Source organism: Sinohyriopsis cumingii, chromosome 3 (genome assembly GCF_028554795.1).
Source record: "Sinohyriopsis cumingii isolate HCF-2022 chromosome 3, ASM2855479v2, whole genome shotgun sequence".
Lineage (NCBI taxonomy): Eukaryota > Metazoa > Mollusca > Bivalvia > Unionida > Unionidae > Sinohyriopsis > Sinohyriopsis cumingii.
The window spans coordinates 23,043,039-23,059,824 of record NC_142963.1 but is presented as its reverse complement, the minus strand read 5'-3'; the positions used below and the strand labels follow the sequence as shown (position 1 = coordinate 23,059,824).

Sequence of the window (16,786 nt, the reverse complement as noted above, 5' to 3'; positions counted from 1 at the left end):
GACTAATATTTTGAATGGTTTTATAAGGGAATAAACCCAAAGAATATTTTATGTCTATTTTCAGTTTAATTAACCTAAATAACCAGGCCCTCCAGTTTTCTAAACACCTTATTAGTGAAAATTATAATCGTTTTAGAAAGTCAACAAATTGCTGGACATCTAGCAAGTTTTATTTTACAAGCCAGTATAAAGTAACACAATTCAAGTTGGTATGTAAGCACTACTGACCTTGAACTCTTTCTAGGTAAACAAGTTTACAACTTTAAATAATGGACAAAAGTTTAGCAGTCAATATGAATTAAATACACATAACACTTAACTTGTGCGATATAAAGTGTTTAAATATGAATGCAGGTTATTTTTGTTTTTCCTTTTCAAGTAAGCTAAACTGTTAACATTTATTTTGAATGAAGTGGTCAACATTTACAACATGCAAGTTATTCAAGTCACAGTTTTTTCAAATGAATGTTTCTCCATGATGACCTCATTTTGGATGTAGTCAGTTTGGCCTTCATACTTAGAATTAGAGAACAATTAATGGCAAATTTCTAAACCAGTCTAAGTGATCTGGCTCCATTACATATTTAGGGCAACCATTACCATATTTGTCAATGTTGTTTCAAGCATTTTTTAAAGAAAATAAGGTATGATAATTTGAATACATGTTCTATTGGGGATACATTCTTTTCTCAAAATCAAGATTGATATTGGAACTGGGTCATGTTGATGGATAAGTTTCATGTAGGCATTCTTTACTGATAAGCAAGCATATAATACAACCTGATTTGCCGACCGAGACTACTTCAGGCCAGGACTGACACACAGTTGTGACAATAAAGGTTAATGTCCAGATATTCATGTCGGCGAGAGTACTTAATTTGGCTGTCAGACACACCTGGAATATATTTTTTTAAAATTATTATTGCTGGAACACTTTCCAATGGATCTTGAAATGTTTGTTTCAAGCAACTGTGTAATCAACAAAAATTTATAAACCATGAATAAAATGATTGAATATTGAGAAAACCTCATATTGTGTGGTTTTGAAAAGTCACAGAGTAACTTGTTTTAACTATGATATATTGTACATTTACAGGTAAATACCCAGCTGTATAGTGCACGAGAAAAGGAAGACCTGGCGCAGCTAATCCGAATTATGATTGCCTATAATATGACGTATCACCAGGAGAAGACTGCAGATGGGCAGTATAATTACGTTTTGGACCCGTTAGTTCTCAGTTTTTAATTATCACATTATCAATCAGTTCCAAATGTGACTAGATCTGTGTATATTGCAAACACTACTGCAAAAAATCGACGGGGGCTGCATTCTGTTTTGAATGTATTAGATATTGTTCACACAGAATGCAGTTTATCAATACCAACTTTTCAACAAGTTGGACAAATGCTGGTATCAGCTTTGCATATCATTGACTTTTCCAATTTTTATTCACACTCCCCATAAGAGAATGTTATTTATTTCCACCTGTCTGTCTGTTCCTTTTTTGTGTCCTTACAATAACTTTGGTTTTCTACCATCTACCATTTTCAAACTTTGTGAATAGTATGCACTTGGATTAAGGAAGAAGCCTATTGATTTTGGGGGTCAAAAGGTAAATGATCAAGGTCATTGACTGAAGAAAAAAATGTCTGCATAGTAACTTTTAGTCTGACATAACAGACATGGACTAAGCTTTGTGCATAACTTGCACCTGAAGAAAGCCATTAGATTATGGGTCAGATGATCAGAGATCAAGGTAACTGGCTGAAAAATGAAAAATGATTTCTGCAAAAAAAATTCAGTTCTAAGTCGTGGACCTTCCCCAAAGTTTGTGGATGACTTTGAGTAAAAAAGAATCCTAATGATTTTGGTGTATAATGGTCATGGTCACTGTGACTGAAGAAAGAATTTTTGTTGTTGTTAATACCATTAGTTATAGAACATTTACCTGACCAAGATTTGTGGAGGACTTGTACATAAGGTGTGGAAGAAAATCTGTTGATGTTGGGATCAAAAAGGTAAAATGCCAAAGTCCTTGTCACTTCAATAAAAATAGGTTTTGATGAATAACATTTGTTTAAGAGTATTTTCTTTGACCAAACTTGCTCGTTGGCTTGCACTTGGTGTAAGAAAGAAACCTATAGATTTTGGGGTCAGAGGTCAAGGTGATGGTAAGTCTACCAAGAAAATAATGGAGGGTGGTGTCAGCAGCTTTAGAAAATTGGAGTAGTAGAATTGATTAACTGAGGAAATTATGGGAAATGTGCTGCTCTGTTCGGTTTCTTGATTATTCTCACACTATCCCAATTGTTTATACCCCCTACATTTAGGGAATTGGGGTATGTTTAATTACTAAAAAAATGCCAGGTTTCTGCTTGATCACAAGCAAAAGTGAATTAAAATGCTTTATTGCACTAAATTCAGATGTTTGTAGGATAGTAAGTCAGACCTACGAATGTGATGATTCATCATCACTGTGAATAACATGAGATGGTCCTAATAAGAAATGAAGATATGAACCAGGTAGTAAGAACTGCTTGGAACAATGGTTCAGCCAATTCATGCACACTTTAGAAGGTATAGTGGAGAATGGAAGTAGAGATGGTGTCTATTGATAGACGTCTGTCAGGATAAACAGGTCTGATACTACAACAGTAAATATTCAAATCCAAAATGCAATCTTTGTGCCAGGAAATGACAGAATTTCGTAAGCTTATTAGATTGATTAAATGCAACTGTTTAAGCCAGGATAGAGAAACCTAAAATGATTGAAAGTTCAGCATTCTTCACCTATCTTTACCTATTAATGGTCTGATTTTATGATGCCAGAATACAGCATTATAAATTATAACTAGATGCAGTATGAACAGCTGCCTAGACTTTTGTGGCCAGATCCAGTATTAAAAGATTGTCTGCATTACAGAAACATGGAGGAGGTCGTAAGGTTTCCAGGAATGAAGCAACATAGGCAGCTAACATATGCAACCAAACAGATGATTGCAAGGGAAGTAAGTACCGCCTGCTCTTTAATGGGAAACTTTTGTTGCTGTAATTAAACCTACATTTATTAATGGGTAGTATGTATAGGATTTTGTGTGTGTATGAATGTGTCCATCGGTCATTTAGTCCTTCTGTCCCTGTCCAGGGTACATGTCCTACACAGATTAACTAGTTAACATCAAACTTGCACTGTGACCCAGTTGGGTTGCTGAGACTTACTTTTCAGAGTTATAAAAAAAAAATTTGTTTAAAGATTGTTTCAGTGCTCAAATTCTAATTCTAAATTTTGGATTTATTCAAAGTTACTTACAAATTATGTCTATTCCTGTTGTCCAGACCTAGTGGTCTTGGATGCAGAAGATGATGGGTTCAACCCCCAGCCGAGTCATGTCAAAGACTTTTAAAAATGGTATTAACAGGTGCCTTGCTTTGTGCTCAGCATTAAGAGGTTAGTGTTAGGACTGGTTGGTCTGGTGTCAGGATGATGTGACTGGGTGGGACATCATGCTATATGTCTGTGGCATGATGCCCCAGTGCTAGACATCACTATAAACTGCCACACTGCAGACATCGTAGCGATATGACTGGAAAATTGTTAAAGCCACGTTAAAATCTATTGACATTAAACTTTAACTTTGTTGGCATAGTAGGATGAAGATATGCTCCACACATAAACTGGGTTGATGTGTCCTACTTTCAGGGACAAATGGTTCAAAATCATGTCCATGGTATAATGCCATCATTTTTTTTTTCTGTTGGAACCAACCTTACACTAAGTCTGTATCTTAGGATGGATACATAGCATAGATGAAGACTGGGCCACTATGATCTTCTTTTCAGGGTTAATTGTGTCCATCCTCTCTGCCCTGGACATAAACTTCTGTACTTTTACACCAAAACTAGATCACTGACCTACTTTGTATCGTAAAAAATGGTTACATTTATGGCTGAGTTCTGTTTTGAGCTCTCCATCAAGATTTGGGAGTCCTATAGTACCAGCCGATTTGGGAGTCCTATAGTACCAACTGATATGATTTGACAACAGGTCTTACTGAAATGACCCTTAAATTAAAACCATTTAAAGGTTGTGTAATCAAATTCTTCAAAGTAACACATGTAGCTGCAAAAATGACTAAGACCGTGTACATGAGCTGTGTGACTTGTACTATAAATTAGTTTCTCAGTTTCTACCCACTTTCCTTCTTTCCCAGATATTTGTATGACTGTTTCAATAGTGCATCCACCTATGTTGGTCATTACTTCCAACCATATCATGTATGAATATGTTAATTCTTACTGCTAGACACTTTTATATCAGTACCTTAATAAATGCCAATAGATATTATTTCCACTTGAGCAAAAACCACAACCAGATCGCAAAGTACAATTAAAATGTATCTAATGTTCAAAAGTATTTGATAATGAAATATTTGCAATAGGTTAGATGAAAGTAAAGAAACTGACATTTGGGTGTAATAGTTGATTCACATGTGTGAACATTCCAATCTAGCCATCCATGGGCATTGGCTAAACTGGCCTTTTTACACAGCTAACCTCTTTAGGTAGGATCACCTTTCAGATTTGGTTTTTGAACAAATACCATGCCCTATCTGACATTACTGCTACTATTATTATTGTTATTATTATAATTATTATTATTATTATTATTATTATTGTTGTTGTTGTTATTATTATTATTATTATTATTATTATTAATATCAACAGATTTAATTGAGTGAACTATTCAACACAATAATAAAATACCTGTATGTTTAAGATCACTGTGTCTTGCTCATTTTCATGCATATAGCCATCACTGTCAGTATGCTCCAATGACCTCTTATAGCAGGGAGAAACAATTATTGGGTTTGAAAACACCTGGCCACTGACCATAGAAAGCAGAGGACTGATATATACACAACATTTATTAGGAAGATTGCCTTGGAGGTGGTGGTGGTGTTCGAATGGCCACACAGTAGCTCCAAAATCAGTGAAAATACAGAGGGCTGTTCCATTGAAACATACCTGGGACCTAAGGAACGCACTTTTAAAGTGGTTTACTCACCTATAGATGCAATTTAGCAATTTTTTATCATTTTAATATGAACTGTTTGAAATCAAAGTACCCAGGCATCTATTTTTTAAAAACTGCCTTCCATGGGTACCATATATGTTTAAATGGAACAGCCCTGACATTAGGTTTCCACCAAAAGACTTTTAGTGATGTCTAGTTGGTTCTAAACAAAAATGGTGCTAATCCAACATCCATTATATCCATCACAATGGCCAATTGAAAATCTTGTTAACAATCTACAATATCAGAGATAGTTTTAACAGTCAGGAATCTTTTCAGAAATTGGAGTATCAGTCCCTTCGAGAGACTCTTGTTTATTGTTGTCTAGCTGCATTAATATTTTAAAATTGGCATTCACCTTCAAGCCCCAAGGCCACTGTGTATCATAAATTTCACCATTCTTCCAATCTAACTGAAGTTTGGAAGGAAGGAAATGATTTGTTAATAAAATCTATCTGAAGTTTGGAAGAAAGGAAATGATTTGTTAATAAAATCTATCTGATATAAAGCATTCAAGATGTTAGGTTTAAATGATGTATAAATATTCAATTTAGAATTCAGAGGTGCTACCCGTTAAATCAGTCAACAAAGTCACTCATAATTCTATTCTTTTTTTGTGAATTTCAAAAGTAGTTTTGTGATACATTCAACAAATTCCATTAATAAATAATCTAATAACAATAACATTTGCTCATGTTGCACAAACTGATTCGAGATCGAATGAAGAGTGACAGGCCTGCTTTTTTAAAGCAGATTTGATGGGGAAAAAAGTATGCATTAGATAAAAATATGACTGAGGAGAATATTGGTGATCAGCTAGGACCTTGGAATGCTTTGATGGGAGAACTTGGGCTGATAACAGTTCTGACATATCATGGTGTTAGCTTCTTATGTTTATAATGGTGATGTCATCAAATCTTGTGCTCCAGCTTTCGACAAAATCAGTTCACCCACAGATGTTGCCAATCAACACTGGATTAATTCATAAACATCTGAAAAATGTTAGGGTTTCGTAGCTTGTGGGAGACGTTACCTGGCTTGTAATGTGATGAAACTTCAATATTATTTGGTTTTAATGGATCTCAGCAATGTTCTTTATTCTGCTTACTATTTTTATTATGGACCCCAGCAATGTTTAGGACCAATATCCTTCAGGATTTAGTATTATTCAGATAATTTGGCAGATACACCTTTTTGCATGTAACTGGCTTTGGAGTGTTAAATGGGAATCTAACTTAAAAACACTCACAAGCAATGCTATCTTAGCAGTCACTCTTATGTCAGTTATAGGAATGAGGAATAACTGAAATCCATAGTTTCACAAATGCACACACACACACACATTCACACACATACTGGTGTTAGATGCTCAAATGCACATATCCAGTGCAGTACATCAGGTTGTATTAGTGATTTCTTAATTATGCACATATGTCCAGCAGTAGCAAACAACATCATGATGGCCAAAGGATGTTTACATAAATTGTTGGATATATTCAACAGAGACTTGTCAAGGAAACTGAATCCAGTAATGAGAAGAGGTAAGTGAAACAATTACAAATTGAGTAAGGTATGTCCTGCACACTGTCCATGGCTTACATGTAAGTGGCTGTCAGCTGTTAAGCTCAACGTGTAGATAGAAGAAAAGGTTGAGTTTTGATGAATGTTGCAACCTTATCAGTGGTGGTGTCAACAGTTTGGTTAAAGTTCTTAATTTGGATACAGTTCCTTATCTTTGTCAAGGATGATGTCAATAAAAATGGGATGATTCATTATGACTCAGAGACATTTCATTCTGTTGGTACATTGGATGACTCTAAAACGAAGACAATTCATTCTGTCAGTACATGAGATGACTCAGACAATTAATTCTGTCTGTACATGGAGAACTCAAACAGACAATTCATTGGATGACTTGAAACAAAGACAGGTCATTCTGTCAGTGCATGGAATGACCCAAAGACAATTCCTTCTGTCAGTACATGGGATGACTCAAACAGACAATTCATTTTGTCAGTACTTGTGATGATTCATTATGAAAGAAAGACACTTCATCCTGTCAATACATTGGATGACTCTTGTAACAAACATATCATTCTGTCAATACTTTGGATGGCTGAGTATGAAACATATAATTCATTCTGTCAGTACAAGGGATAACTAAAACACAATTCATTCTGTCAGTACATAGGATGAATCAAACAAAGACAATTCATTCTGTCAGTACATGGGATGACTCACGATGAATGAAAGACAGTTAATTCTATCAGTACATGGGATAACTCAGACAATTCATTCTGTCGGTATGTCGGATAACTCAGACAATTTATTCTGTCAGTACCAGGGATGATTCATTTTGAAAGAAAGACTTCATTCTGTCAATGCATTGGATGGCTCATTATGAAACAAAGACAATTCATTGTCAGTACATGGGATGATTCAAACAGACAATTAATTTTGTCAATACACAGGATTACTCAGAGACAATTCATTCTGTTTCAGAGAATTCCTGAATTGGTACTTAGATATATTCTCAAAGATGAAAAGAAGTTTTACTGTTACCTGCAGTGAAATCACAGCATCAGTATTGTACTAAATGAACAATACAAAAATTGATTTTTGATGTAGACATAGACAATTGTCTCATGAAATAAATGTCACTAGTTTTTTAAAAAGGAATCTTGCTTGGTGGTGTATCATTAGTTAGTCTGCTTCCCTGCTTCATACTACACTATTATATATGACTCCAGGAACCAGACTAATCAGCAAAACAAAAAGGAGTGACATAAATGTTTTCACGTTCACCTGATGGTTGTTGAAACCAGTTGGAATAATGTTCACGATCTTTCAGATGTTGGTCATTTTGAAAAGAAATGCAATGTATACAGAAAAACCACTTTATTGACAATTATTCTTGATGATATTAACCCTTTGCGTCCCATATAAAAATCTAACCCTCTTACCTGTGCGTCCCATATAAAAATCTAACCCTCTTACCTGTGCATCCCATATAAAAATCTAACCCTCTTACCTGTGCATCCCATATAAAAATCTAACCCTCTTACCTGTGCATCCCATATAAAAATCTAACCCTCTTACCTGTGCGTCCCATATAAAAATCTAACCCTCTTACCTGTGCGTCCCATATAAAAATCTAACCCTCTTACCTGTGTGTCCCATATAAAAATCTAACCCTCTTACCTGTGCATCCCATATAAAAATCTAACCCTCTTACCTGTGCATCCCATATAAAAATCTAACCCTCTTACCTGTGTGTCCCATATAAAAATCTAACCCTCTTACCTGTGCGTCCCATATAAAAATCTAACCCTCTTACCTGTGCATCCCATATAAAAATCTAACCCTCTTACCTGTGCGTCCCATATAAAAATCTAACCCTCTTACCTGTGCATCCCATATAAAAATCTAACCCTCTTACCTGTGCATCCCATATAAAAATCTAACCCTCTTACCTGTGCATCCCATATAAAAATCTAACCCTCTTACCTGTGCATCCCATATAAAAATCTAACCCTCTTACCTGTGCATCCCATATAAAAATCTAACCCTCTTACCTGTGCGTCCCATATAAAAATCTAACCCTCTTACCTGTGCGTCCCATATAAAAATCTAACCCTCTTACCTGTGCGTCCCATATAAAAATCTAACCCTCTTACCTGTGCCTCCCATATAAAAATCTAACCCTCTTACCTGTGCATCCCATATAAAAATCTAACCCTCTTACCTGTGCATCCCATATAAAAATGTAACCTTCTTACCTGTGCGTTCCATATGATGTTCACGATGTCATACTCTTCTCCACATAAAAAAACCCACATAAACCGTAAATCTGCGTCATCTTCAAAAAAATTTATTCTTGCATTCCTGGAATAGCCTCAAAATAACTTAATCATTTCCACCGAAAGTCTGCATTTGTTATTAATGCCAGATTACCATAAGTTATACGATTTGATTGAAACATTGCATATTGAAATGAATGAAAGAAATGAACAACACATTCTTAATTTTGCATTTATGGCAGATTTTGTGTTTTAAACACGTTAAAACTATATTATACATTACAATGTATGGAAGAAGACTTGCCATATTTGCCACGCATTCTATGAATGTGATTTTCCACATAAAGAACATGATGACACTGTGAATTTTTACTAGTAATGTAAACTTCCATATTATAATTGGAAATAATTACAATTCTGAGTAACTTACATATGTTTAAAAGGCCATAATATTTACATCGGATTGAGGTGATACAATCGGCCCATGACGCCATTTTTTATGCAGCTGTGGAAAAACCCTCTACGTATGATTGGTCTGTTAAATTTAGATTTATATGTTCTGATGTTAAGTAATACTTCATTAAAATCGAATGTTAGTAAAGATGATTTTTTTTTTTTTACCAGCGTTTGGTTACCTCACGGCAAATCAATGTTTAAATGGAACCTGTAACATATTCATAGTAGATACTGTGTAATGCGTAGAAATGCGTACATGGGGGGGCAAAGGTAAAAGCGTAGTTATGCGTAGATGGGGGCAAAGGTAAAGGTGTAGAAAAGCGTACCTGGGGAGTAAAGGGTTAAAAAAACAAAGATTCAGTCATTAAGCAGCCTAGTTACCACCCACCCCACGGTTTTCTCGATGTCTTGCAGATTTTTGATGAGGTAACTTGCAACCTCACTTAGAGTGTGGTCTGCGTTTTTGGACCTCATAGTGCACAAGTTATTATGGGAGACGTGTATCAGGAAGCAGATTACAGTATTTGACAGGTCCATGCAGACAGTCAGGTTTGCTGCATGGTGAGAATTCATTCATTTTTTAATTTACAGAACTAGTCATTTCAGGCTGTAAGAAAATCAAAATTTATCATAAGTTCTATCAATCTGCTAATGTACTAATATCTCTCCCACAGATTGAATTAGAAAAAATGAGGCGTGGCGAGGCATCTAGAAATCACCATAAAGAGAGGTAATTTATTTTATATATATATATATGTATGTATGTATGTATGTATGTATGTATGTATGTATGTATGTATGTATGTATGTATACACACGCACACATGCACGTACATGTGGCATCCATTATTTACTAACAAAGTGTCATTTTTGACATGACAACAAAAATTAATACATAAGACCATAAAAGCTGATAGCTATAAAAAATAAATTCACAGTACTCTGCATGCACTGACATGAGGAAACGTTATCTTGCATTCCTATATGTGAATGATCCTGTTTATCTCTGGAGATCACTAGTGGAGAATATCTATCAATCAGTCATTCATCATGACTGTTTCACATCACATAACTTCAGAATAGGATTTTGATTGGTGCATCACTATTTTGATTGGTTTGTATCATGTCATCATATTAATTAGGTCATGATTGTCTGGGTTTTTTTGTTGCTGTAATTTCTGTCTGCTCTTATTTTATCGCTGTAATTTTGGCTGTTTTCTAATCAGTATTATAACCTTATTTCCACATTTTTCAGACATTTAAATTTTAATGAATATTTGGTCTTTTTATACTTTATCTGTAGTGATTGGGTACTATTATAGTTACAACCTGCACCTTGGGTGAAATGTTCCTATTATACACTAGTATATATGAACAAATTACTCTGGTACCTTGTACATAGTACATTCAAAAAGTTGTTGTAATCTAGCGGAATAACAGTCTTACCATACTCATTTGACTCAAGTTGTTGTAATATAGCGGAATAACAGTCTTACCATACTCAATTGACTCAGATTGTTGTAATCTAGCGGAATAACAGTCTTACCATATTCATTTGACTCAAGTTGTTGTAATCTAGCAGAATAACAGTATTACCATACTCAATTGACTCAAATTGTTGTAATCTAGCGGAATAACAGTCTTACCATACTCATTTGACTCAAATTGTTCTCATGATGGATTAAGCAATTATATATTTTAAAAAAGATCTGAAATGCATTAGTAGATGGTTTCTGCTTTGTATTTGGAAATAGAGAAAGAGATAGATGAATAGAGGAAAGCAATGCAATGTTACAACTTAATACTGTACACGCTTGCTTACGAGTCCAAATGAAAACAACATAGACCCTGATCTACTGTTACGTAATTCACCAGCAGATCTGGGTTTGTGTTTTTTTCTATTTAATTACTGCTAATAAGCTGCATATACCCAAATCTACCAGCACATGGCAGATATGGGTCTATGCAATTTGCAGTTGTTTATAAGTGACTTTATATGGTATTTGGTGCAATTTGCAGTTGTTTATAAGTGACTATATATGGTATTTGGTGCAATTTGCAGTTGTTTATAAGTGACTTTATATGGTATTTGGTGCAATTTGCAGTTGTTTATAAGCGACTATATATGGTATGGCAGATATGGGTCTATGCAATTTGCAGCTGTTTATAAGCGACTATGTATGGTATGGCAGATATGGGTCTGTGCAATTTGCAGTTGTTTATAAGTGACTATATATGGTATTTGTTTGAATAGGAGACCCTTTTATGTCAGCATAACCTTGTTTAGATGTTTACAGACTGATCGCACATTTAAACAATATTGAAAATGGTAAATGGAAATATTGGTTCTACCATGATGTGGGCTTCTTTTAGGTTATCCCATTTATGGAGTTGAGTCTTGTGTATCAAAATATATGTCAGGACTGAGACTGATGTTTACAGTGAAATGCCATATATAACATAATCATTACATCTTATTGGCATATCCTTCAGGCCTGAGACTGATATCTACAATGAAATGACATATATAATGTAATCATTACATCTTATTGGCATATCCTTCAGGCCTGAGACTGATATCTACAATGAAATGACATATATAACATAATCATTACATCTTATTGGCATATCCTTCAGGCCTGAGACTGATATCTACAATGAAATAACATATATAACGTAATCATTACATCTTATTGGCATATCCTTCAGGCCTGAGACTGATATCTACAATGAAATGACATATATAACGTAATCATTACATCTTATTGGCATATCCTTCAGGCCTGAGACTGATATCTACAATGAAATGACATATATAATGTAATCATTACATCTTATTGGCATATCCTTCAGGCCTGAGACTGATATCTACAATGAAATGACATATATAATGTAATCATTACATCTTATTGGCATATCCTTCAGGCCTGAGACTGATATCTACAATGAAATGACATATATAACGTAATCATTACATCTTATTGGCATATCCTTCAGGCCTAAGACTGATATCTACAATGAAATGACATATATAATGTAATCATTACATCTTATTGGCATATCCTTCAGGCCTGAGACTGATATCTACAATGAAATGACATATATAACGTAATCATTACATCTTATTGGCATATCCTTCAGGCCTAAGACTGATATCTACAATGAAATGACATATATAACGTAATCATTACATCTTATTGGCATATCTTTCAGGCCTGAGACTAATATCTACAGTGAAATGCCATATCATACACATAGTCATTACATCTAATTGGCATAGTCTTAAGGCCCGAGACTGATATCTACAATGAATACACATAGTCATCACATCTTACTGGCATAGTCTTCAGGCCTGAGACTAATATCTACAGTGAAATGCCATATCATACACATAATCATTACATCTTATTGGCATATCCTTCAGGCCTGAGACTGATATCTACAATGAAATGACATATATATCGTAATCATTACATCTTATTGGCATATCCTTCAGGCCTGAGACTGATATCTACAGTGAAATGACATATCATACACATATTCTTTACATCATATTGACATTATTTTAGCAATGAGGAAAAGCCTGAAAGTGAAAACCCCAAGAAAGGCCTTCTGATTCCTAATCACAGGCAGAAGCTGCAGGCCAAGCCAATTATTAAGGAGGAAGACAAGGTAATGCATGCTAAATATGTTTTTTTTTTTTTTAAATAAATGTATTGGGAATATTCTCCATGAGCAGATTTGTGAGCTTTAAAATAATGATATTATTGTAATAATTTTAGGCTTTTTATTTTCCCCCTGAATCAATGATAAATGCCCATGGGTTCAAACTCGTTCAGATAAAAGTTTGCACACATCATAATGTTGTTATCATTCTAAGACCGAGTTGAAACAAAAAATTTGACAAAATATTTGTTTGCTGTATTCCAGTGGAGTTAGAATATTTATCCATATTAATAAATCTGTCTCATTTATAATTTCATTTCTCTTTTCTCTTTAAATCTTTTTTTCTTTTGGTCTGCTCTGGTGTTTATTGACACGCAACCCCTCCCCAACTAAGACACATTAAAAATACTGTCAACTCAGTCATCTAGATCAAATTAGCCTGCCTCAACAAAGTTGAAGTTGTTGTAATACACCCACCATCAGCATTCATGTCTACACAGACAAAAGCAATACCTGCTTTTTTGTATCGATTATGAGGTATTCCAATTGTGAGCTCCTCCATTTGGCCTTGCCTTCACCCCAAGAGTCTATTCCAGAGCAATGCAGATTGTAGCACTCCATTCAAGGTCTTTATGGAACACCATTCTCCAGTAATTTGACTGATGGTGCACGTCTTCCAAGATTCTCTTCTAAGTGACTTTCTCTGTATTGGTCAACAGTGACTCCTCCTGGTCTTATCCACAATCTAGGAATGTTAGATCTCCTCCAATCTCTGGACTTCTTATATGTAGGGATGAATTATTTCACCAGCCATGGCAGGGTTATTGTTTCTCCAGACAGGACTGACCAAATCCTGTCCTTTATAACAGGTCTTCTGGCCATCACCATGTCAGCTTACCTTTACCTGTCCTGGAAATTCAGAAAGTGGTTGGTGTCATGGTTTCTCTAGAGAAACTACTTGCACCCATTCCAGTTCCTGCTTCTGGCAATCTAGAGAATGCACAATTACTCACTATCAGTTTGCTCTCCCTGTGATCCGACGTTAAATCTGGTTTCACATCCCCAAATCCCACTGCTTTATGTACACCAATGTATCAGATTTGAGATGGGTTGCTCACCTGGTGCATGAGTGGGTAATTCTAAAGGGATTTTAGTCTTGTGCAGAAGCAACCATTCAGAGAAACAACTTGGAAATGTGGGTAGAAATCATAGCCCTACAGGCATCATATGGTTGCCTTGGGCATTCCCAAAACCCCTTATGAACTTTTTGGTGAAACTTCCTTCAAGAACCCTACCAATATTGACTGTCTTCCTGCTGTCCTTCGCATCAACAAGGTCAAAGAAGGAGCCCCCCCACCCAAATTTCTCTAGGTTGTGTCCCTTTCCTTTGAATGTGGACTCGGGTGGCTTCACAGATGAAGCTACTCATGGTCACAAGATATGTTCATCTGTTCATTATATCATCGGAATTGAGTTGGTTTTTAAAATTACGATTAAGCTACTTCATATATATTCCTGTCTGTTGAACATTTTACGTCCTTCCAAGGTTGTGTTCCCCATTTTTTAAAATGGACTCCACTGCATTCTCATGCTTACTAGTCAGATCAATGCTTGATCAAAACAGATATTTTTCTGTTCTGATTACCCCAACAAGATTTAGTGGGAATTTATCATTACAGACAGCTAACTTCAATGATTCCCATATAGTCAAACAAATGAGTTCAGAATACTTTGAGACCGGAATCTACTGCCTTCTCATGCTTCCCAGCTGGATTTTGTTAATTTACTTTAGATTATCTCACTGAGATGTAATGTTGATTTAACAAAATTGGTGGGGATGGTGCTTGCATGACAGATAAGAATGTTTGGAAAGCATTTAATATCACTTGTTTATATGCATACAAATAACCCATGCATTAGAATTGTTTGCAATGTACTGCTATCCTTACTGAAGGCAATCAGCTAAAATAGCTCAGATGCACAGCACAGCACAAGTAGACTTAGATTTGTAAGCAGAAAAATGATTTTCAAAATCACTCAACTCCAGACTTAGGAAAGTTATATTTTCAGAAAAATGTTTTCTCTCACTGTGGAAGCCCTGTTTTCATTAAATGTGATCTTCCAAATATTGAGATTTAAGGATCATTCATATGTTCTGTATTCAGGTATTTGTTACTTCATAGACTGCTGATAAGAATAAAATTCATCCCATTTTGATTCACCAGAAAATAACCCTTTCTATTTTGTGTAATATCTGATTTTTTTTTTTTTTCAAACTGTAAGAAATTCATTAGTATTCAATTGAAGAATAAAAGGACACCTTGAAAGTTATATGTAGAAGTTTCTATCTAACCTCATTTTTTAATCATCTATACCTGAAATCACATTCTTCTTATCATAAATGTCCATACCAGCAGTTGAAAATGATTGTTTTTAAAAGTATGCCTCTCAATAAAAGTTGGTGCAGGTATTATCTGCCACTGACATGTATGCAGAAGTAACATCTTGTTATAACAGGCTAACAGAGATTATAGTGTGTGAATTCATGATAGGTTGTGAAGCAACAAATAATCCTCTTAAATTTAAGAAATTGATTTGAATGCTATGCTTCTGTATGGTCATCAGTAGACTGAGAGGGACAAAAAAGACAAGTATGGCAAGAATTGTGAAAATATAGTGCATTCAGATGCAGGAGTTGCACATTTTCAATCTTTTATGTTATACAAATCACAGACCTGCTAACCCTTACAATTTTGCAGTAAGTCTTATGAAAATGACTCTTAAAATACAGACTTAAGGAATAAAAGCAAAAACTATGAAAATATGATTCTTTGCCAGTAAAGCTAGATAATTGGTTTATCCATGTTTGATTTGGATCTGGGTTTCATGTTAGAATTAGTGAGTTAGTGAGGGAACCAGACTGACTACAGCAGTACCTCAGATGCTTTAAACTGCACATATTGTTTCATGAAAAGCATCTGCATGATCAAACTCTTGATTATATAATTTTAAAAATGACATCCAACAAAAGGAATATTCAGATTCCTATGAATAAAAGCAGGAAGGGACATAATTACATTTATTTAAGTATGTTTCTTGGCAGGAGATGTGATTGCCATCATGTGAAATGGAAACAAATTCCAAAAATTACTTCAAGTTGAGAGATATTAACAAGCCATTGAGCTGCAAAGGGTTTGGAACTTTAGTTTGTGCAACTGTACCTGTGGTAAATAATGTCTACATGTACTTTACAAACATTTCAGTTAAAATTAATGTTTACCAACATGTTTTGAATACCGAACTTTTAAATATGTTTTCCAGCTTTACAGTAGCAGTTTATATTTTGTTACACCTTACTGAAAACTGGTCAAACTAACAGAAAAAATTAACTGCCTTACTGAGGCTGTCTCCTCAGGGTTGGCAGGTCTGAAAATCACAATGAGAAAATAAATGCACCATATCTTCTTTCCTGACATTTGCTGTTCACGCTCACATCTCTTCCATATGATTGCCAAAATGTCCAAGTCCTTTTTTTCCCATAATTTAGAAGGATTTGTATTGATCTGATTACTTGCAATATGCTTGGAAAAATAGAATGAGATGTTGGGCAAACTCGGAAAGCTCTTCACAAGACTTCCTGTTTGACACAATATAATATGGAGATAAGTTTTTGGCATCATTCTTCTTTTAGAAATTAAAAAAGACAATAACCCATTTTTTTTTTGTTTTTCAGACCTCTCAATAAACAGTGTATTTTATAGACAAATAGACTGATTATGCACAAAATTA

The 16,786-nt window shown here is 34.9% G+C and overlaps 1 protein-coding gene across 2 annotated transcripts in view; it reads left to right on the top strand.

The window, feature by feature from the left end:
• LOC149802535 (chromosome transmission fidelity protein 18 homolog) overlaps nt 1-16,786 on the top strand; it is a 121,933-nt gene that overhangs the window by 102,285 nt on the left and 2,862 nt on the right. For both annotated transcript variants that reach the window (XM_089951778.1, XM_089951777.1), the window contains exons 19-22: nt 1,097-1,227; nt 2,925-3,009; nt 10,006-10,061; nt 12,901-13,003. In XM_089951778.1, coding sequence (XP_089807904.1) covers nt 1,097-1,227; nt 2,925-3,009; nt 10,006-10,061; nt 12,901-13,003 — 375 coding nt within the window. The remainder of the gene's footprint in view (nt 1-1,096; nt 1,228-2,924; nt 3,010-10,005; nt 10,062-12,900; nt 13,004-16,786) is intronic.